The following is a 23,290-nucleotide window of genomic DNA, read 5'->3' as shown; positions in this document are numbered from 1 at the left end:
TCCTTCTTCCTGTCCCGGGCTTGGCTCAGGCTGAGACCCTGTCCCCATGGTAACAAATCTGCCCTGAGGAAGGAGCCCTGCCCTGCCCATGGAATTGTCCTGAGTCATCGCTTTGGGCTGAGGCCATGAGAAGAAACCATCCTGTGGCAGGGGAGGCAGCCATCAGCCCTGGCCTACACCGGGGAGACCCGAGAAAGTGGGGGCAAGGAGTGGGTGCAAAGTGGCCACAGCAGGGGTTCCTGGCAGGCGTGAGGCCTGGAGCTAGTCTTCCCCAATGGCCTGGGCACACTGCCCTCATCTTCTGGGCTGGTTCTCATGGCGTGAGGGCTCTGGCACACTGTGCCAGCCAGCAGGCCCGCAGCTGTAGGTCTGAGGCCTTCAGGGAGTCACAAGGGGGGAGGCTGGGGAGGGGCAGACCTGGCAGGCTGACAAGCAGGGCGGGCCTCGCACAGGACAGCCCATAGGCGGGTTCACACTAAGTTTCGCTTCCCGCCACTGCTGCCAGCAGCAAGAACCAGCCAGACTGCACCCGAGTCATTGCTGCCTGCCTGCTACTTGGTAAGTGAGGACCCCTTTGGGGATGGGGCAGGGTGGGAGGGCCCCAGGCCCAGACTAGGTGGGCCCTAGGGGAGGAGCCAAGCCTTCCCCCCAAACAGTTGAAAGTGCCGGTCCCCCTTAGGAAACTACCCCACCCTCTCTGGCTTCCTGCTCTGGAAACAGGTCTTGGAGCTCACCGACAGTGCTAGCCTGTGCAGAGAAGGCCAAAGATGTGTTCCTGCCCACCCTACTCCCACCAGCTTCAGCTCTTTCCACTGGGCACTCATACACCCCCTCCCCACCCCATGCTCCTCCCCAGGCTCATCGGCAGGTACCCACCATGGGCTCGCAGGCCCCACCCCTGGGTCCTGTGCAGACCCTCATCTTCTTGGACCTGGAGGCCACTGGCCTGCCTTCCTCCCGGCCCAAGGTCACGGAGCTGTGCCTGCTAGCCATCCACAGATGTGCCCTGGAGAGCCTACCCACTCCTCAGGGGCAGCCTCCCACAGTGCCCCCACCACCTCGGGTGGTGGACAAGCTCTCTCTGTGTGTGGCTCCAGGGAAGGCCTGCAGCCCAGAAGCCAGTAAGATCACGGGCCTGAGCACAGCAGTGCTAGCAGCTCACGGGCGTCAACGCTTTGATGCCGACCTGGCCAACCTGCTCCACGCCTTCCTGCAGCGCCAGCCACAGCCCTGGTGCCTTGTGGCACACAACGGCGACCGCTATGACTTCCCCTTGCTCCAAGCAGAGCTAGCTTCACTAGGCCTGGCCAGTGTTCTGGATGGTGCCTTCTGTGTAGATAGCATTGCTGCCTTGAAGGCCCTGGAGCGAGCCGGCAGCCCCTCGGAGCATGGCCCAAGGAAGAGCTACAGCCTGAGCAGCATCTACACACGCCTGTACGGGCAGGCCCCAGCGGACTCCCACATGGCAGAGGGGGACGTCCTAACCCTGCTCAGCATCTGTCAGTGGAGGCCACAGGCCCTGCTGCAGTGGCTGGATGCTCACGCCAGACCCTTCAGCACTGTCAAGCCCATGTACAGGGTCATAGCCTCTGCTGGAACCAAACCAGGACCATCTGCCACCACAGCCACTGTATCCCTGGCTGGAGCCAGGGACACTAGTCCAAACCTTGGCAGGGGCAGAAAGCCCAAAGCCCTTCTTCCAATGAAGGCCCCTGGAGCCTCACCCAGGGAGGGCTTGCTGGCCCCACTGGGCATGCTGGCCTTCCTGACCTTGGCAATAGCCATGCTGTATGGGCTGTCCCTGGCCACACCTGGGCAATAGGCCAAGAAGGAAATTCTAACTAATAAAGACACCCCCACAGCACTGAGTGGCCACTCACCTCTACCCTCCTTGGCAGCCTTAGAGCCTCCTGCACCTCTGCCCACATTCAAGGCACCCGGGGAGGGGGACACAGAGGGTGGCACCATCTTTGCCTTCACCCTCCCTAGCAGGATGGTCAGACATCTGAGCCCAGGGAAGGCAGGAAAACATGGAAATCCAAGAGGTGAATGAAAATGGTACGTAGCCTAATGCCCTGTCCCAGTAGCCAAGGCTCTGAAGAAAGGAGGCAGCAGCCCCAAATGTTTGCATTTATTATAAACAAAGGTGCAGACCCTAGGCTCTCAAGCACATTAACAGGCACAAAGCTAAGACAGATCTGGACAGGGAACACCGAGGTATTCATGTCTGGGCCAGAGCAGCCACCTAGGCCCCCCACACCTGTGGTCCAGATGGCCCCTTGGCCCAGGTGTCCCAGGTGCCAAGACACACTGTGGACCTGGGAACGGGAGCTGGATGTTCCATGAAGCTGGTGACAGGAGAAGCAGGGACTATCGGAGGTCAGACCGTCTCTCTGTGGGCCAGTTTTCCTCCAGGACTCAGGGGTTTCAGCCTCACAACAACTATCATACACACTTTGAAACAGAAAACAGGCAAAATGTTTGGCTAAAAAGGAAATAAAAACACTGCAGGGAGGACACCTGAGTGTGTCGGTGGACAGAGGCTACCCTGCCTACCCATGGTGGGGGTCACAGCCAGCCAGGACAGCTGGAACTGGCGTGGACATGGCCCTCTGGGCGGTGCCGGGGAGGATGCAGGGACCGTCCAGGCAGACAGCAGTCGGGGGCAGGTGGGGATCTACTTGAAGTGTTTTGATCTCAGGAGGCTCCAGCCCTTCACTGGGCATGACACAGGATCTGGGGACTAGGGGACATCTGCTGAAAGGATTAAAACCCAACTTGGCCAGGTCCCAAGCCTCACCCACAGGCCTGCATCATAGCCTTGGTTTTCTGAAGAGTCCCCCATACCCTGGGCACAGGCCATGGCCTCAAGCAGTGGCTAGCCGCTCCACTGAAACCGGGATGTATATACACCCTGCCCACAGAAAGCTGTCTAGCCTAGCATGACAAGCCCCGCCTGGTCTCCCCGGGGTGGCATGGGAAAACTCACCCCAGCCTTTGAATTTTGCATGAGATTTCAAAAGAGCACGATTTCAAGTGAGGAAGAGAACAAAGCAGGGTCCCAGCAACTCTGTCAAGGACTGCTCCCCACCACGTCAGCATCACAAGAAGTGTCATGTACAAAAAGGAACCACACACCACGCACGGGGAGAAAAGGACCATGCCGTGTACACACACACACACGCACGCACGCGCGCACACACACACACACACACACACACACACACACACACACACACACACGGTGGCAGCCAGAGATGCAGGGACCTGCTCAGGGGGCTGCCTTCGGGGGGTCCATGTAGGCCGGGTTGTAAGGAGGCTGGCTGGCAGGGTAGGGCACGGCCGCACCTCCTGAAAATAGAGAGGATACTAGTTGGTTATGAGCACGAGGGGCTGCAGTGTGAAGGGGCAGAGGCAGGAGATTTAGGGGGTTCAGGAAGGGTCAGAGCTGGCAGTGGTACTCACCGGCCAATGTCTCATGGTAAGCTGGGGGGCCCAGGGGCTGGGCAGGGTAAGGTGGCGGGTACTGCGTTGGGTAGGGTGCCGCTGGCATCCCTGGCTGTGGGGACATGGGGTGATAGCCCTGGTACATCGGTCCAGGGTAGCTGGGTGGCACACTTGGAGGCTGAGGGTAAGGGGTGTGTACCACGGTGGTGGCCGTGGTGGTGGTCACGACCGCTGCAAAGAGAATCCCAGTCAAGACAATCGCCACCCCTCACTCTGGCTTAGCCAAGTCAGGGTGCCGCTCGGCTCTCCTTGCTGCCTGGGGTCTGCACCCCATACACCAAGGGTCACAGCGGGGTGGGGAGGGGATGGGCGTGCTTACGACGTGGCCGGCAGCACATCTTGTAGAGATAGCAGCAGGAGCAGGTGAAACAGATGATGACGGTGACGACAGAGAGCACAAAGATGGTCAAGCCGATGGCTACGGTTGCCCCAAACCTGCCAAAGAGCCAATCATGACCCAGGGCCTCTCACCCCTGCCCAGGACCAGCAGTCCACACCCCCACCATCCCCAGGGGCACCTCTCTTGCCAGAGGAGACTCTGGGCAACACAGAGCAACTTCTAGGTTGTAGCTTGTAGCTTGAACCTCTTTCAGGACCTGTTTTCTCACATGTAAAAAGAGGTTGTCTTGTGAGTCAGTGTAAAGCACCCAAGGTCTACCCCTCTTGCCCCACCCCAGGAGCACGGCAGGGAGTTCTTCCAGCACCTCCCCACCATACACCCATCTTGTCCACCTCCACCCAGTCAGCAGACAGTTATTGGGCACATGCCACAAAGCCAGAAACTCAGCAGAGGGTGAGACAGACCCACCCATGGCCTCCAGAAGCCCACAGCCCAGTGCAGGAGGCAGACGTTGAAGGTAAAATGACTACGGAAGCATGAGGGACAAAGATGGGGAGAAATTCCAGGAGAGCCGAGGCAGTATGGCCCAAACAGTGAGAAGAGCCATGCAGAGAACACAGCCTCAGCACTGGCCCCAGAGCAGGCTGCTGCCCCCCCCCTCACCCCCCACCCCGGAGTGACAGTGAGCCGCCTGGATGCCAAGCACTGTACCAGTGGGTGGGCTCCCACGCTCTGGCCAGCATGGCAGGTGGGTAAACAATGAGCCAGGTAGATGACCTGGGGGTGCTGGAGGTAGTAACCTTGCCCTCTGGAAGACGAGGCCTCCCTGCCTGATGCCAGGCCCTCAGCAAGGACCACAACCAAGTGGAAGGGCTTTAAGAAAGAACAGTTTGGGGCAGGAAGGTCACTAAAATTGACTTTCAAGGACAGACAGAGCCCCTTGTTCTTCTCCACAGGTGCCAGGGACCAAGCTCTATTCTAAGAAAATGCACGTTCTTGCTGACCTGCACCTAAAACATGGAAGGAGGGCGGGCCTGGGTGGCTTATTCGGTTGAGCGTCCAACTCCTGATTCCAGCTCAGGTCATGCTCCCAGAGTTGTGAGATCAAGCCCTATGTCAGGCTCCATGCTGAACGGATCCTGGTCGAGATTCTCTCTCTCCTCCTGCCCCTCTTCCCCACTCACACTCTCTCTAAAATTAAAAATTAAAAAACATGGAAGGAGGGGCACCCAGCTGGCTCAGTTGATAGAGGATGAGACTCTTGATCTCAGGATGAGTTCAAGCCTCACACTGAGCATGGAGACTACTTCAAAAAAATTTTTTTAATAAAAAAAATAAAACTTGGAAGGAGTTTGGTGAGCTGTAGAGCCTCTGCCTCTACTGAAGACCCAGAGGAAGGCTATGCCCCACCCTGGGTGGAGGAGCTTCCCCTCACAGTCCAGAGGGGCAGCACCGCCTCAGCAGGGGCCCACACAGCCCAGGAGCCGGCGCAGACAGACCTGTCAGGCTCTGGACTCCAAAATCCACAACCGTATTTGCAAAACAGGAACCACTGGCCACTGTGTGGGCCCCTCACCTTCCCCTGACTCACAAGCTCCTCCCAGACCCGCTGCTGCCCCCAAGGAAGAGAAACACACACACACACACACACACACACACACACACAGTATGGCACCCAAGCTCACCCCATGTTAGCCTCCGCCTTGACTCCGGGGACTCCAGGAACCCTGGACTTCCCCTCTTTCCATCATGGGCCACTCAGTTTCAATCTCCTCCCCTTTCGAGGAAAGGGAAAGCAAATCTTGGCCCTCCCCTATCCCTGACGTCATGGCAGGAAGAGCAGCACAGAGCCCTTAAAGACACAGCGAGGCCCAGCTGCGCCACAGGGGCCAGGAGCAGGCAGGGAAGCCAAGGTGCTCAGGCGGGCCTCCCAGAGCTGCATCCCCAGCCTCGCCTGCCCCTACCTGGCCTCTCACCAAGGCTGTCCATCCATCCTCCTGCCTAGACGCTGCCATGGGATCGGAGATGCCCTGAGTGCCCAAGCCACACTGCTGCTCAGCCCCAACTCAGCCCACCAGCCCTGTGCCAGCTATTCTCCTTGACAGATACCGTGACAGACCCCCAGGGCTTCCTGGATGACACATGAGTCCCCTCAGTTCCCCGTCTCCCACCAGCACATGGTCCAAACCAGTAGCCTGCCCTGCCAGGATGATATAGGTGCCTCCTCAAGTGCCACTGGCCAACCTGCCAGGTCTGATCATACTACTCCTGCTCAAAAGCCTGCTATGGCTCCCATAGCTCTTGGAATCAAACAGGAATTTGCTTTATAATTTACTCGTTAAACTCTATCTAGGGTACCTGGCCAGCTCAGTCAGTAGAGCACATGACTCTTGATCTCAGGTTGTTGAGTTCAAGCTCCACATTGGGTGCAGAGAATACTTAAAAGTAAAAAAATTGGGATGCCTGGGTGGCTTAGTCAGTTAAGCATCTGGCTTTTGAGTTTGGCTCAGGGCATGATCTCACAGCTTGTGAGAATGAGCCCGGCCGAGGAGCCCATGCTGACAGCACAGAGCCTAGCTGGGATTCATTCTCTCCTCTCTTTCTACCCTTCCCTCATTCACACACACTCATGCATGCATGATCCTTCTCTCAAATAAATGTAAAAAAGAAAAAAAAAAAAGAAGAAGAAGAAAAGAAAGCTCAGATATTTTAATATAAATAAATTTTTATTTTATTTTATTTTATTTTTTAATTTGGGGGGCACCTGGGTGGCTCAGTCAGTTAAGCATCTGACTTCAGCTCAGGTCATGATCTCATGGCTTGTCAGCCCCACATTGAGCTCTGGGCTGACAGCTCAGATTCTGTGTCTCCCTCTTTCTCTGCAACTCCCTCACTCGCACTCTGTCTCTCTCTCTCAAAGACACATGAACATTAAAAAAAATTTTTTTTGAGAGACACAGAGAGAGAGCCCTTGGGGGAGGGGCAGAGAGAGAGGAGGACAGAGGATCTGAAGCAGGCTCTATGCTGACAGCAGAGAGCCTGATGTGGGACTCAAACTCACAAATGGTAAGATCATGACCTGAGCAGAAGTACGATGCTTAACTGAGCCATCCAGGCGCCCCTAAATTTTCTTTTAGAGAGAGAGTGTGTGAATGGGGGAGAGGGTTAGAGAGAAAGAGAAAGAGAGACAGAGACAGAGACAGAGAGAATCCTAAGGAGGCTCCACACTCAGCACTGAGCCCAACATGGGGCTCAATCCCACGATCCTGGGATCATGACCTGAGCCAAAATCAAGAGTCAGACGCTGAAATGACAATCACCCAGGTGCCCCAAAAATTAAAATAAAATTAAGTCTTAAAAATCTTTTTAATTAAAAAATCATGTGTATCTATTTGTACTTTTCTGTATATATATTTATAGTTGACAAAAAAAGGAAAAAAAATCTAGGATTTGTCTCACCAGATAGGAAGTCTTACAATAAGACAAATTTTAATCTTTAATTAACAAAAATCTAAATTAAAAAAAAAAAAACTTGTGTGGTCTCAGACTCCCACCTGTGCTCTGTGTTCTTTCAGCTTTGCAAAGACTCATGCTGTATCTTACCTCAGGGCCTTTGCACATGCAGTGCCTCCTGCCTGGTCCACTCTTCTCTTTGTCTCACCCCCATGTAATTAATTTCTGTTCACCTTTCAGAACTCAGCTCAAAATATTATTTCCCCAGGGACACTTCCCCTGACTATGCAGATTAAATTCATGCAGATAAGTTCAGGTAAGAGCAGATAAGTGCTCTTTCAGAATGAAATTCCTGTCTACCTCAATTTATAAGCACATACTCAATGTGAGCATTCGATTAACATGTACCTTGCCTCCAGCCTGTGGATTCACAGAGGGACAGACTGCACCTGCTCCGGGCCATCACTGTATCTCCAGTGCCTAGCATACAGTAGGTGTTCAATAAGTATCTGATGAAAATTTCACTCAGGGACCCATGGGCAGCACCTCATTGGACAGCCAGCCATGATGCTCTGAGGAAGGGTAATATTTGAGGTGTGGCTGCTGTGTGGCAGGGGCCTGTGGTCCCAATGGCCAGAGTTCCAGTGGAACCATGCCTCTGAGAGGAAGGAATGGTGTTCCCAAGGTTAGGGCTACCTCCCAGATCAAAGACTCCAAAGGCCAAGTTCAGAAAACAGCCCAGTCAGGGAGCAGGTGGGGCTAAACTGGGCAACCCCAGAAGGCCAAAGCCTCCCAATGTTCAGACTAGGGAAAGGCCATCTGTGGGGGAGGGACACCAGCACTCTCACCATGATGCTGGCAAGCCAGTGGACCGGCCACAACACAGTGGGTGTGAGAGCTGTGGGAGGGGCCAGGACAGGTGCACCATGGCCTCGGCTCACCCCAGGGGCCTGTACGCCTTTCCCATACACTGTCACAGCAGAGTCAGGATGGAGGGGCGGCAGCAGCCTGCCTGGGGTCTGAAGCCATGCATCCCCTGCCAGCCAGGTGCTTAAGAACACGCCAGTCCTGCCTGACCACCCATGAGCGGCAAGGGACTGGGAAGGGACAATGAAATCAGGATCCAAAAGAACCATGACAGGGGAGCAAGGAAGCTTTGGGGAGAGAACAAGCCAAAAACGGATACAGCCACTGACCGTTCAACCAGGGCAGGATGCAGCTCCCCTGCCAAAGCTGGGGAGCAGGCAGCAGAAGTCCTGGGCCAACCCCAGGCCCCCAGATGACACAGTCACACCACAGGGAGCACAGAGCCACATCGAGAGAAGATACCACCCATCCAGGCTCTGACAGGCAGAAGCGGTCACATCTGGGTCCCTGTGCTCTGACCTGGTGCCTCATGCTTGGGGAACCCAAGGAGCCACCCAGAGGGAGACAAGGGGTTTTTGCTCCTATGGCAGCTTCTCTGGAGCCCCCAGCCATGGCCTGGGCAGCAGGAGCTGGCCCCCACCAAGGAGCCCACACTCCAGTGGATAAACAGCACCCAAGGCCCAGGGGGCAGCACACAGGTGCCCACCTGAGAGAATGGACAGGCAGCCACCTGAGGGCATTCACAGAGGTGTCGTCGGTGACCCTGCCCTTCTGCCGGCCCGGCCCCTGCTTCCCAAGACCTAAACCTTTATTAAGACAAGTGCGATGAGAGACACAGGGGCTCTGGTCCGAAAGCAGAGGAGAGATGGGACAGGGCAGGGTGCGGGCAAGCCGGACAGCATTACCGCTGACACTGAGCTTCTCAGCAGACAGCACACCTGGGGCGGGAGGCAGCACGGGCCCAGCCAGGGCGGGAGGCAGCGGCGCCCCCACCAGGCACAGAGATGTGCACGCTGCGGCGTGAGGCCAGCTCACCAGTCCTGGTGACTGGTGTACACCTCAAAGAGGGACAGGTGCTCCCGCGACAGTCCCATTCACCTCAAGCCCCGGCAGCCACTCCTCTATGTCCCTCGGGGACCTTGTCCCCTCCGTCCCCGTTCCCAGCTCAAGTCTCCGCCAGCACCGAAGAAGCCCTTCTTCACCCTGACTCTCCTCCGACTCCTTACTCCTCGCTGGTTCACGGCCAGATCTCTCCCTGAAGCTGTCTACACTCACTTCACCCAACCCATTTCCAACTCACTCTTCAATCCGCTGCCCTGAACGGCTCCTGCCACAGGTGCCGTGGCCTCTGTGGTGTGGCATCCACATTTCTCAATACCCCAGAGACCGGGCGTCTTCCTCCCTCCTCCCACTTTTCTGAACCCTCCCTCTCAGCTCCTCCTGAGGCCATTCTTCAAATACTGCTGACCCTCAGATTCAGTCCTCATCACTCCTGTCACCCAACCTGAGCCCTTCACCCCAGACCCGCTCCTTGTCCCGCATCCTCTCACAGGCCCGGACCCCTGCCCCCTCCCTAGCAGGCAGCTGCTGAATGCGCCCCCCCCCCCCCGCCCCCGTCTCTAGCTTCATCGCACCCTGCCAAGCCCAGTCTCCCTCTAGACTCCCAACACCTTGGACCAGGAAGCCATGGCTGCCTCCCGTTAGCCGCCCGCCACCCCGTCCCTGCCTGCTCTCTTCATCCTCCATAGAAGAGCCAGAGTGGTCTTCCTAAAACACCATTCAGACCAGCCCTTCCCAGAACCCCCATGCTGCCCGCTGTCAGGACAAGGCCCGCTCCTGGACGGCCCCTGGCCCACACTGGCTGGACACCAGAATGGCCTGTGGGGCCATCAGAAAGCCCACAGTTCTGGAGCTCAACAGAGGAAGAGCAGTCCCTGGGTGTGGAGGGAGGGGCACATCAAGGCATCAGTCCCCAGTCAGCCAAGAGGGCAGGATCCGCCAGCAGACAGAGGCCGGGCCCTGGGCGCTGAGGGGGGACCACAGGCTGCACTTCTTTCCTCCCCACTCCCAAATGCCCCATCTGATTCCACATCCAGGCCCACAGAGCAGGATGGGGCAGGCAAGCACCTGGACCCCCGCGCAGGCCCGGAGCCCAGAGTCTCTTCCTCCAAAGGGGCAACCAGGCCTGGGCAGATCTTCTCCCAAAAGGGGCTTCTAGATCCACCAGGCGGGCAGGCGGCATGTGGAGCAGACCCCACCAGGAAAACACAAACACACGAGTGGCTGCACGCTTACCCCATCCACACGAAACGTGCGTCACAACACCTGGCGGTGACGGCAACAAGACAGAGCAGGAACCTGGCCGAGGGAACTGAGCTTTGGGAGAAGGGGATGTTCCCCTGCCCCTTAACAGAAGGGCCCTGACACAGCAACCATGACTCACAAGCCCTGACACAGGGACCGGGTGTCATCAGTGGTCCCAGCATCTTTACCCCTCCATCATTACCTCATCACCATGCACCTGCGCCACATCGCCCACTGCCGTCACCCCCGTCACCCCTGACACCACCATCACCCCATCACCATCCCCACCAAAGCCCCACCACATCACCGCCATTTCCCCATTGCCAACACCATCACACCGCCCTGTCACCACTGTCACCTCATGTTCTCCTCATCACCTAGGTCGTATGGATCCCCACCCTTGGCCTTTCAACTGTCAACCATAGTCCTCCATCCCTGGTACAATGATGAGGCCACAACTTTCCAACGTAAGGAGCAAGGGACCTGGCGGTCAGCCTCTGGAGCTAGTCACTACAATGACTCTGTGGCATTCCCGTCCCCACAGCTCTCACTCTGGGCCACTGAGCCCCTTGTCACCTTGACCAGGAAGACACACCCAGCCTCAGGATTTATTTACCCTGACATGGGGTCACTGTCCAAGCTGGAACGAAACCTCAGCGCCGAGCCCAGCTGCTCCAGCGGCTCTTTATCAGTGGACACACTGCAAAGAGGAAAACTCACAATTAACACACCTGAGCCTCACCCAGCACGCCAGGAACAAAGGCGACCTTAGTGCACACACACAACATGCACAAAAGCCAGTCCTGTACGGGGCCGGTGAGAAGTCCTAATGGCCTCCTGAGTAGGACTACCACACACACCAGGATCTCAGGTGAGAATGCCATACGCTCTTCTCTCTCTCTCTCTCTCTCTCTCTTTTCATTTTTATTTTATTTTTGAGAGAGAGAGAGAGAATGTGAGTGGGGGTGGGCAGAGAGAGAGGAAGACACAGAATCCAAAGCAGGATCCAGGCTCTGAGTTGTCAGCACAGAGGGACAGGTGCTCCCGGGGTGGTCCCATTCACCTCAAGCCCTGGCAGCCAGAACCCATAGACGTGAGATTATGACCTGGGCCGAAGTTGGACTCTTAACCAACTGAGCCACCCAGGTGCCCCCCACCCCCCCACACACACATTTTTCTCAAGTGCACATGGAAACGTTTTCCAGTACAGACCACAGGTAAGGCTACAAAACAAGGCTCAATAGATTTGAAAAGATTGGTATCATACAAAGTATCTTTTCCAACCACAATGCTACAAAGCTAGAAACCAGCAAAGGAAGATTACCATGTCACAAAGTTAAAAGAGAAACGCTAGGGACTCAGTTGGTAAAGCGACCGACTCCTGATTTCCGCTCAGGTCACGATCTCAGTTTTGTGAGTTCGAGCCCTGCTTCAGGATCTGCACTGACAGTATGGAGATTGCTTGGGATTTTTCTCTATCCCTCTCTCTCTGCCCCTCCCCTGCCTGTGCTCTCTCTGTCTCTCTCAAAATAAATAAATAAACTTTAAAAATGTTTTAATAAAATTATTAATGAATTACTGTTAATTGTGCCAAATGTGTTATTGATATAGTGGTTATATTTCTTTAAAAAGGACTCATTTGGCAAACCATGAGAGACTTTTGAATACCGAGAACAAACTGAGGGTTGATGGGGGTGGAGGAGAGGGGAAGGGGGGTGATGGGCATGGGGGAGGGCACTTGTGGGGATGAGCACTGGGTGTTATACGGAAACCAACTTGACAATAAACTATTTAAAAAATTAAAAAATAAAAAGGACTCATTTGTACAGATGAAAATTAACATTTAAGGAGAAATCTTATGATGGTTTAATTTTTATTTTATTCTAAAATAATCAGGAAAAAAAAGTGGTGGGAAGTATATGGTCAGAGTGTTGGTATGGTTGCTATGGTTGCTACGGAAGCAGGTGATGGATGTGGAGTAATTATATTATTCTCTTGCTTTTGTATATATTGCGTTAAATGTAGGACAAAATTTAAAAGCATGAGGAACAACTACACCCTAAATTTGAAGGAAAACTGAAGCTGAGGAGAAAGTACTTTTTAAAAATCAGTGTAAGAGACTCTTAAATACTGAGAACAAACTGAGGGTTGAGGGGGTTGGGAGAGAGGGGAAAAGAGGTGATGGGTTTTAATAAAGGAGGGCACCTGTTGGAATGAGTACTGGGTGTTATATGAAAACTGACTTGACAATAAACAAACAAACAAACAAATAAATATCAGTGTGCAAGGGCTTCCAGCTGGCTCAGTCAGAAAAGCTTGCGACTCTTGATCTCAGGGTCACGGGTTCAAGCCCCAGGTCGGGTGTAGAGATTACTTAAATAAATAAAACTTTAAAAAAATCGGTATGTAGGCTTTGGTGAGCAATAACAGAGCAAAGGATACCAGGCTGGTATGTGGAAGGCTGGAAAGAGAGACCCATGGAGGCCCTGGTAACTGAGGCCCTGTTTCTCCTGGGGGCACTAGCCGACTTCAGAGAGGCAGCTGAGTGGCTGAGTAGCACTTCTGAGTAGAGATTAGACTCAGAGCCCACCAGGTGAGGGGGCCCTGATGATGCCCCCCCACTTGGGATGAGCCCTAAAAAGCTGCACCCCAAGAACAAGGACAAAAGTGAGCAGACAGTTCAGCAGCCAGTCCTCTCGGCCTCTGCAGTTAGGCCAAGGAGGCCTGAGAGTGCTGTGTCCGGGGCAAAAGCAAGACAAGTCCTCCCTGGAAGAAGTCCTGAGCTCAAAATTTCTATGGCCAATTTTGCAAATTTAATGTTAGGCACATATTACAAAATTTTCAGAAACTAGGACACTAGACAGCATGGACACAAGACCAAAGAGAAAGGGGAGCCTTGGTGGCTCAGTCGATTAAGTGTCCGTCTTCAGCTCAGGTCATGATCTCATGGTTCATGGCTTCAAGCCCCATTTCAGGCTCTGTGCTGACAGCTTGGAGCCTGGAGCCTGTTTCAGATTCTGCATTTCCATCTCTCTTTGCTCATGCTCTGTCTTTCCATCTCTCTGTCTCTCTCTCAAAAATAAAAGAACATTAAACATTTTTTAAATAAATAAAAATAAAAAAATAAACATTGGGGCGCCTGAGTGGCTCAGTTGGTTGAGTGTCCAACTTCAGCTCAGGTCATGGTCCCGTGGTTTGTGAGTTTGAGACCCATGCCGGGCTCTGTGCTGATAGCTTGGAGTCTGGAGCCTGCTTCAGAGTCTCCCACTCTCTCTGTCCCTCCCCACTTGTACTCTCTCTCTCTCTCAAAAATAAACATTAAGAAAAAATTTTTTTAAATAGTCAGAGAAACCATGGTGCTTGCAAAGGAGCAATCATTAGACCATCAACTGGTTTCTCAACAGAAATGATAGACATTAGAAGACAATGGAATGGGGTGCCTGGCTGGCTCAGCAGGAAGAGTATGCAAGGAGTCCTGATCTCAGGGTCATAAGTTTGATCCTCACAATGGGTGTAGAGATTACTAAAAAAAAATAAATAAACTTAAAAAAAAAAGAAATGAAAGCTTTAAAGTGCTGAAAGAAGTTAATAGCTACCAACCTAGAAATCTATAACTGGAAAAAATATCCTTTTTTATTTATTTTTATTTATTTTTTTAAAGTTTATTTATTTTTGAGACAGAGAGATGGAACATGAGCAGGGGAAGGTCAGAGAGAGAGGGAGATACAGAATCTGAAAAAGGCTCCAGGCTCTGAGCTGCCAGCACAGAGCCCGATGCAGCGCTCAAACCCATGAACCGTGAGATCATGACCTGAGCCGAAGTCGGACACTTAACTGACTGAGCCACTCAGGCGCCCCAAAAAATATCCTTTAAGAAGGAAGGTGAAATAAGGACATTTTCAGAGAAGCAAAAACCAAGAAAATTTGACACCAGCATACCTGCATGAGAGGTAGAAGGAACATGAACTCAGGTGAGGCTTAAAGATGCAGGAAGCAGTAAGAGGCAGAGAGAAGATAAATATATGGATAAATATAAATAAATGTTCACTGTCAAAAGCAATTAAAATACTGTCTTTGAGGCTTATAATGGTTATATAAGAGATAAAGAGGGACATTACACATGTTAAGATAAACAATTCATCAGGAAGTCAAACCAATCCTAAATACGTATATACCTAATAACAAAGCATCAGAACTCATGAAGCAAATACTGACAGAACTAAAACAATAAGCATATCTGTGGTCTCCAGTAATCGATAAAATAAGCAGACAAAACCAGAAATAAGTCAGGCAGAGAAGGACAAATATCGTATGTTTGCACGTATAGGAGGATTAGGAGGAACTTAACTGAGGAACAAGGGGGAGAAGAAGGGGGGAAATGGTGGGGGAAAGGGGGAGAGGCAAACCATGAGAGACTCTTTAATGCTGATAAAAACTGAGGACTGATGGATGTGAGGGGGAGGGGGGATGGGCATGGAGGAGGGCATTTGTGGGGATGAGCACTGGGTGTTATGTGGAAACTAATTTGACAATAAACTATTTGTAAAAAAAAAAAAAAAGATTAAAGATTCAAACTGTAAAAAAAAAAAATAAGCAGACAAAACCAATAAAGGCAGAAAGGAACTACACTATTGTCAACCAACTTGATGACACTTATAAAACACTACACCCAACAACTGCACAATATGCCATTTTTCAAGTTTATATGAAACATGTACCAAGGTACAGTACAGGCTGGGTCATAAAATGAGTCTCAATAAGTTTCAAAAGACTTATATCTTAAAACAACACAATGAAGTATTACCACACATTCACCAAAATTACTGAAATTAAAACCTTCTGGGAAATAGCAATGATCTAGATCTTTTTAAAAAAAAATTTAATGTTTTTATTTATTTCTGAGAGAGAGAGCAAGAGCAGGGGAGGGTCAGAGAGAGAGGGAGATACAGAATCTGAAGCAGGCTCCGCTCTGAGCTATCAGCACAGAGCCCGATGCGGGGCTCAAACCCACGAACTGTGAGATCATGACCTGAGCTGAAGTCGGACACTTAACTGACTGAACCACCCAGGCACCCCAGCAATGATCTAGATCTTGACTGAGGTACTATATGTGAGAAATATGCATTTATTAAAACTCATCAAACTGAAACATTCAGACCTGTGATTTTGCTATATGTGATTATACCTCAATTTTAAAAAATGACTTACAATGCTACGTTTAGAGAGGACGTACAGCAAACTGGCATCCAATATATGACTGGCAAGAGTGTAAATGGTGCAATGTTAAAAACCTGGAAGTGGGGTGCCTGGGTGGCTCAGTCGGTTAAGGGTCTGACTTCTGCTCAGGTCATGATCTCACAGTTTGTGAGTTCAAATCCCGCGTCCAGCTATGTGCTGACAGCTCAGAGCCTGGAGTCTGCCTGAGATTCTGTGTCTCCCCCTTTCTCTGCCTCTCCCCCACTCATATTCTGTCTCTCACTAAAAAAAATAAACAAATAAATGTTAAAATAAAAAGAAAAGAAACCTGGAACTGTCTGCCAAAGCTGAACACATGCAACCAATGACTCAGCAATTTTACTCCAAGATATTTACCCAAAAGAAATATATTTCTTTTAAATTTTTATTTATTTAAATAATCTCTGTCCCCAACGTGGGGCTCGAACTCATGACCCTGAGATCAAGAGTCACATGCTCCTCCAACTGAGCCAGCCAGGTGCCCCAGAAATATGCTCCTTTTTTAAATTAAAAAAAATTTTTTTTCTAATGTTTTATTTATTTTTGAGAGGGACAGAGACAGAATACAAGTGGGGAAGGGGCAGAGAGAGAGGGAGACACAGAATCCATGAAGCAGGCTCTAGGCTCTGGGCTGTCAGCACAGAGCCTGACATGGGGCTTGAACTCATGAACCATGAGATCATGACCCAAGCCAAGTTGGAAGCTCAACCGACTAAGCCACCTCGTTGTGCCGAAATATGTCCCTTTTAAAAGGCACCAAAGATTTGCCTGGGTGACTCTGTTGGCTGGGTGTCCAACTTCAGGTTGGGTCATGATCTCGGGGTCCTTAAGTTTGAGCCCTGTGTCAGGATCTGCGCTGATGGCTCATAGCCTGGCGCCTGCTTCAGATTCTGTGTCTCCCTCTCTCTCTGTCCCTCCCCCACTCACGCTCAGTTTCTCTGTCAAAACTAAACATCAAAAAAATTTTTTTTAATGTTTAATGTTTTTTATTTATTTCTGAGAGAGAGAGAGAGAGAGAGAGAGACAGCGTGAGCAGGGGAGGGTCAGAGAGAGAGGGAGACACAGAAGCTGAAACAGGCTCCAGGCTCTGAGCTAGGTGTCAGCACAGAGCCCGACGCAGGGCTCGAACCCACAAACCGGGAGATCATGACCTGAGCCGAAGTCAGATGCTTAACTGACTGAGCCATCCAGGCGCCCCGAAAAAAAAATAATTTTTTTAAAGGCATGAAAGATTTGTAAAAAAGAGGGGCGCCTGGATGGCTCAGTTAAGCGTCTGACTTCAGCTCAGGTCATGATCTCACGGTTTGTGGGTTCAAGTCCCACAACGGGCTCTGTGCTGACAGCTCAGAGCCTGGAGCCTGCTTCGGTTTCTGTGTCTTCTCTCTCTCTGCCCCACCCCCACTTGTGTCATCTCTCTCTCTCTCTCAAAAACAAATAAATAAACTTTAAAAAAAAAAGTTTTTAAAAAAGATTAATTACCTAGGGGAAAAAAATCTGTATGCAACGGAACTATTTGACAAAATTCAAGATCCCTTCATGACTAAAAAAAAGATCTCTTCATGACTAAAAGTCCAAGCAAACCATAAACAGAAAGCAACTTCCTCGATCTGATAAAAGGCACCCATGAAAAAGCTGCAGCTAGCAGCCTATCTAATACTGAATGTTTTGTCCCTAAATTAAGACCCAGAAAGAGATACCTGCTCTCACCACTTCCATTCAACATTCCACTGGAGGTCCCAGTCTGTGCAATGAGGCAAGAAGGAATAAAGGCATACAGAGTATAAAAGAAGTAAACAGTAGTAGAAGAAAAAAAATGGAATTAAAACAAACCAAAATAATATGGTAAGTTAAAAAGAAATACAGAATGAATAGGAAAGAGACCAATAAAAAGCACAACATAAGATGGCAAATATAGTCCAAGTACAATAATTGCATTAAATTTAAATGAAATGCTCCTGTATTTTTAAAAAATTATTGGAATGGATTTCTTTAAAAAAAGACACAGGTATAAATACAAGGATACCAAAAGCCTGGACGTAATCTTCAGGTATGGCTGGCAGGGTACACAGCCTGGTGTTGCCATTCCCAAGAGCACTTTGGAAGTCCTTGGTCAGTAACTACATACATCTCACTAACTGGCAATTGCTCCCAGATAAACTTCCAAAATTCTCACATGGCTCCGTAGAAGGAGTGAGGAAGCACAGGAGGCTGCCCATCACAATTATCTAGGATACCAAGCTGAGGACTCACACCACAGAAAACGGCACCATGGGGGTGCGCACAGGCTAGATGTACACAATGCCACACAGATGGGTCTTACAAACACTGTGCTGGATGCAAAAGGTAAGAGAGTTCATTGTACCCACAAAACAATGTCCATTTTGCAAAACACAAAGTGGCTCAGTAGGTAGAACATGCAACTCTTGATTTCGGTTCAGGCCATGATCCCAGGGACGCACTGAGCATGGAGCCTGCTTAGGATTCTCTCTCTCTCTCTCTCTCTCTCTCTCTCTCTGCCTCTCTCAAATAAAATTTAAAAGTAGGGGTGCTTGGGTGGCTCAATCAATTAAGCATCTGACTTTGGCTCAGTGAGTCTGAGCCCTCATCGGGCTTTCTGCTGTCAGCACAGAGCCTGCTTTGGATCCTCTGTTCCCCTCTCTCTGCCCCCCTCCCCCACAGGCATGCACATGCACACAGACATGTTCTCTGTCTCTCCCTCCCTCAAAATAAATAAGTAAACTTTGTTTAAAAAATGGGAGATGCCTGAGTGGCTCACTTGGTTAAGCTTAAGGGTCTGACTTCGGCTCAGGTCACAGTCTCACGGTTGGTGGGTTCAAGCCCTGAGTCAAGCTCTATGCTGACAGCTCAGAGCCTGGAGCCTGTTTCAGATTCTGTGTCTCCCTCTCTCTCTGCTCATCCCTTGCTCGCATTCTGTCTCTGTCTCAAAAATGAACATTAAAAAAAATTTTTTTTAATTTTTTATTAGGAGCACCTGGGTGGCTCGGTCGGTTAAGGGTCCAACTTCAGCTCAGGTAATGATCTCATAGTTTGTGAGTTCGAGCTCTGTGTCAGGCTCTCTGCTGTCAGCCCAGAGCCCCCTTCTGATCCTCTGTCCCCATCTCTCTCTGCCCCTCCCATGCTTGCGCACTTGTGCATGAGCACGCACTCTCTCTCAAAAACAAATAAACGTAAAAATATAAAAATAATAATAAATTAATTGGGCCTCCTGGGTGGCTCAGTTGGTTAAGCATCCGACTCTGGCTCAGGTCATGATCTCACAGTTCGTGAGTTCAAGCCCCACATCAGGCCCTGTGCTGACAGCTCAGAGCCTGGAGCCTGCTTCAGATTCTGTGTCTCCCTCTCTCTCTGAACCTCCCCTGCTCACGCTGTCTCTCTCTCTCTCTCCTAGAAATAAATAAAAAAATAAAAAATAAAAAATAAAATAAAAAACAAATTAAAAAATAAAATTAATTTATAAATAAATAAAACAGAAGCCATGAAAAGGACATACAGACTGTTAGCCTATGGAAGGGTCATGTGAGATTAAAGTAAATATGTAAGATGACGGGCTGGTCTTACACAGACCAGTGATGATCAACCTGCCAATCCCTTCTACACCTGCGGCCAAACACAAAAGAAACACAGATGTAGCAAAGGGAGACCTGGGCTCCAGCCCATGAAATGGCCTAAACTCTGACACAAGGCAAATCCACGGGCCAGGCCAAGGAGACACAGGCACAGTGCAGAGTGCGATGTGCCTTCCAGGGCCCACAAGATGATACCCACACAGATCACATACAATCCCCCGCCAGGTACATGCACGTACTGTGGGGCACGCTCACACTGTGGCACGCACCTTGCCGGTACAGGTACGAACCCAGGGGTGAGCCACAGGGCCAGCTGAGGCCACCAGCCCTGAGAAACCTGCTCAGCCCAAGGCTGAGTAAGGTGAGTGAGCTGTAGCCCTTTAGGGTTGCGGGGAAAGGGGCAAGGGGCTAACCAAGCAAGCTCTGGGGAGCTCAGCCCCAAACAGGGGCTCCCCACGCCCACCCCCACCCCCGGTCCAGTGCTCTACCACCTTGAGGGGGCTGAGAGGCCGGAGGGGCAAGGCTATTTCCCTTTCATGTATAGTCCTGCCGGGGGTTGAGGGGGGGCAGCCTCAGGCCTCCCACCCTGCAACCATCGGGAACCCACCTGGCCTCAGGCACAGCACACTTTTCCTCATTCCACACAAATTTCTTCAGCACATCAGAGCAGCAGTATTGTTTGTGACAGGTGCCACAGCAGAAATCAGGACAGGACTCAGGGAAGAGGATGCGTCCACGGGAAGCCATACACACTTCGCTGTGGGCTGGAGCAGAGAAACACACTTGTTCATCTGTGGCCACAGGGCCAGGCCTCACGCCAGATCTCAGCCATGTGATGGCTAGCACGGCCGCTTTCCCAGCCTTGCGGGCAGGCACAAGCACGTGGGCCATCTCTGAACCATCCTAGCCATTGACCACCTCTAGTCATGGCCCCCATCAGCCTTGTCCTCTCCCCTGTCCCACAGCAGAGGCACCTAACCGGCCTCCCTCCCTCCCCCACCAGCCACTTGCCTTCTGATGGAAGACTGACCTTTCTAAGTGGAAGTCTGACTGGGCTACTTCCTGCTCTCAGACCACCCCTGGTCTCCACTGCCTCAGGATCAAGTCCAGAGTCCACAAAGCAGGGTCTGGACTGCAAAGGGCCTTGACGGTCACCCCAGCTTTCCAACTCTATCCACATTCTTGCCTGTTTCCCATTCCCCACCTTCAGTCCACTCATCCTACAAGGCCTCACCCCAGACCCCCTCCTCCAGAAACTGCCCAAGCCCAGCAGTAAACAGTAATACCCCCAAATAGCTGCTGGCGCCCAGGCACTTGACCAACTAGTTCTCAGTCCTTACTCCCTCTCCTCACTATTCAGCTGCGGCCGCCTGGGCCTCTGTTAGACACAGGTGTGCAGGGGCCTGGTCCTCACAGACTACACCTCGAGGCAGGCTGTCTCCAGACCAACTCCCATTGGCTACAATTTCACCCACCATATAAGTGTCTGTGAAACAATCATCCCTGGGCTGGGCCTGCAGCGGGTGCCTACAAAATGTCTATGCCCTTGGTGGCCAGGGCTCTGAGGCAGTGGCATCACTTGAAGTCCCAGAACCATTACAAGGCTCTCAGGCAAAATTGGGATGTGAGGACATTCCCCCAGGCTGAGGTATAGACAGCACTTCACTGTACCCGGTCATGCTGAGAGGACCTGGCTGACACGTGTGGGAAATGACCAGGGCTTTGGGAGACCACAAGGCTTGCAAATTTCCAGGAAGATGCTACAGCCAAATGTTCCCATGCATCCTTAGGCTATATTAGCAGAGACCTAGTGCCTACCAGCAGGAGGAGGCAGTCCTGGATTGTGCCTGGACAGACACCACATAGAACACTCAGTCCAGGGGCGCCTGGGTGGCTTAGTGGGTTAAGCGTCTGACTTTCGCTTAGGTCATGATCTCGCGGTTCGTGGGTTCCAGCCCCGCGTCGGGCTCTGTGCTGACTGCCAGCTCAGAGCCTGGAGCCTATTTCAGAGTCTGTGATTCCCTCTCTCTCTGACCCTCCCCTGCTCACGCTGTCTCTCTCTCTCTCCTAGAAATAAATTAAAAAAACATTAAAAAAAAAAAAAAAAAAAAAAAATAAAAAAAAAAAAAAAAAAAAAGAACACCCAGTCCAGAAAGGCCCAGATGACTATGGTAGCCAATAAACCATGAAGTGTGGCTACTTCTGGAAGGAGTCCTGGCACAGTACCTGGAACCTGGAGACCCAGACTGGCTGGGGCTCCAGGGCAGCGTGCAGTGTCTGGAGACGACTGCTCAGTGTATCGTGTACGGAGCAAGGCCCAAAGAAAGAGGCACTGAGTGGCCTCCTGAGAAGAGATAACTAGGAATGGGATGGGGGTGGGGGAGGGGTGCTCTCTTCTTGCCCAGGCAGAAACCCTGCTCTGGGCAAAGCTGCAGGCCAGAGGACCTGACCACTACCAGGCTCACCCTGGGAGTAGGTATGGTAGTAGGTACGGTCAGCATGGCCCATGCTCCTGGGTAACTCGGGTGAGCCACTTCCAGCAGGGACTTTACAGCCTTTACAGTCACCGCCCAGCCTCCAAGCTGGGGCTGAAGACACACACCACTGATGCTGTTTGGGCCTAGGGCCCACGACACAAATGCTTTTCTGGACCCCAGACACTCGAGGAGTCTTCCCAGATCTCACTGGAGCAGGGACTAGGAGTCCACCATCTCACTTTCCCACCCCAGGTCCCCAAATTCATCTCAGCCCCCAGGAAATAAAGCTCTTCTCCTGGAGGAAGCCACTCACCCCAGAGGGATCATCGGCTTCCTCCAGCTGGGCAAGGGGATGTTCCAATTCCTACCCCTAAAAGGCCCCCAGCCTGGCCTCCTCCGCCTGTGAATCATCAGTCTACCATCAACACATACACAGTGATGTTTCCTCCAACCCCAGAGGCCAGCCTCAGCCAGGCGGGGGATTCCAGACAGTAAATAGAGCCCAAGGGAAAGCCTCTGATGGAGAGGCCAGGCCTCCCTGCTGCCACCACCCTAGCCTAAGGCCATGGGGGGACTCCTACCCCAGCCCATGGGGACCCAATCCCTTGGAACACCTGAGGGAGCACAAGACGACACCACCACCACCACCACCATTCCGGGGCAAAACAATGGTGGCAACTTCCTAGGGTCTGGGCAGTGTCAGTTCAGACTGGGAAGGCTGCGGTGGAGGTCAAGTCAGTCTTGGGGGTTGGCTGACTGCTTCGGGGTTAATGGGATGGGGGACACCGTGGCGATGGTGTTGCCTGGGCTCGCTCTACGGGCGCACAGACGTGGCTGCCCCGCTCCCATACACACTGTCCCCGCCCGGGACAAACTCCCCCCACCCTCAAAGGCTCACCACCTGGTGGCGGCGGGAGCAGCAGCAGCAGCAGCAGGATCCGTGGCGTGGGGACACGCGCAGCCATAGCTGTGTGGCGGACGGACAGAAGAACAGACGGACAGGAGCAACAGGGGTCGAGGTGCAGCCGCAGCCTCAGCGACCCGTGCGGCCACTGCTTCCTCGCCCCGCCCCGGCTGCCTGTTCCGGGAACCCCGCCCGGAGGAGGGAGCGGAGGGGAGGAGGGCGAGGCAAGGGAGGGGGAGAGGACGCCCCTCCCAGCCTCTGGGCCAGGCTCACGTCCGGGGGCCACGCGAAAACTATGGCGGGGCCCGTTTACGACTCAGATAGGCGCCTGGAGACCCCCAGCCGCACACCCCCCCCACCGGAGCCCCAGTTCTCAGCTCTTGACCTGGAGAGGGTCTCCAAAGGAATCTGCATCCTAACACTTGGGAGGCGGGACCCAGCCCCTCCCTGTGGCCCCCGGGGCCTCCCTTGCCCCTCAAATTCTCATTCTGCAGTGGAGGACCAGGTGAGGTGGTGGGGACAGTGCCCAGAGCACACCTGGGTACACAATAGGCACTCAATAAATGCCAGTCCCTTCTGCAAGCCTAGCCCATCACCTCACCCACTGGGTTGGTAA

General features: G+C 52.1%; 2 protein-coding genes across 3 annotated transcripts; one reads left to right on the top strand and one right to left on the bottom strand.

Annotated features, from left to right (window-relative positions):
* Window positions 1-5: 5 nt before the first annotated feature.
* Window positions 6-1,851, top strand: TREX1 (three prime repair exonuclease 1). Its single transcript, XM_039228166.1, has 2 exons — window positions 6-558; window positions 857-1,851. The coding sequence occupies exon 2, from the start codon at window positions 878-880 to the stop codon at window positions 1,820-1,822; it is 945 nt and encodes a 314-aa protein (XP_039084097.1). The 5' UTR covers window positions 6-558; window positions 857-877; the 3' UTR covers window positions 1,823-1,851.
* A 265-nt stretch (window positions 1,852-2,116) lies between these two features.
* SHISA5 (shisa family member 5) lies at window positions 2,117-22,834 on the bottom strand. 2 transcript variants are annotated; one of them, XM_039227980.1, is made up of 6 exons: window positions 22,669-22,834; window positions 19,901-20,057; window positions 11,088-11,171; window positions 3,827-3,942; window positions 3,466-3,678; window positions 2,117-3,351 (listed from the first exon to the last, which is right to left on the bottom strand). In XM_039227980.1, the coding sequence occupies exons 1-6, from the start codon at window positions 22,733-22,735 to the stop codon at window positions 3,272-3,274; spliced, it is 717 nt and encodes a 238-aa protein (XP_039083911.1). In that variant the 5' UTR covers window positions 22,736-22,834; the 3' UTR covers window positions 2,117-3,271. The 2 variants fall into 2 exon arrangements, with proteins under 2 accessions (XP_039083911.1, XP_039083912.1); XM_039227981.1 differs by having other exon boundaries at window positions 22,672-22,834.
* Between the last annotated feature and the right edge of the window lie 456 nt (window positions 22,835-23,290).

The sequence above is a fragment of the Hyaena hyaena genome, unplaced genomic scaffold (genome assembly GCF_003009895.1).
Source record: "Hyaena hyaena isolate Hyena2069 unplaced genomic scaffold, ASM300989v1 scaffold_30, whole genome shotgun sequence".
NCBI lineage: Eukaryota > Metazoa > Chordata > Mammalia > Carnivora > Hyaenidae > Hyaena > Hyaena hyaena.
This window is presented reverse-complemented; position numbering and strand designations above follow the sequence as displayed.

Excerpts from the sequence above, each read along its gene's own strand:
- SHISA5 (XM_039227980.1), bottom strand. The coding sequence starts at position 22,735 with ATGGCTGCGCGTGTCCCCACGCCACGGATCCTGCTGCTGCTGCTGCTG. Across the intron at positions 3,943-11,087 it reads GACAGTGACCCCATGTCAGG|GTTTGGGGCAACCGTAGCCA; the intron begins GTAAATAAATCC and ends GCTCTTTGGCAG. Across the intron at positions 3,679-3,826 it reads GATGTGCTGCCGGCCACGTC|CGGTCGTGACCACCACCACG; the intron begins GTAAGCACGCCC and ends TTCTCTTTGCAG.
- TREX1 (XM_039228166.1), top strand. The coding sequence starts at position 878 with ATGGGCTCGCAGGCCCCACCCCTGGGTCCTGTGCAGACCCTCATCTTC.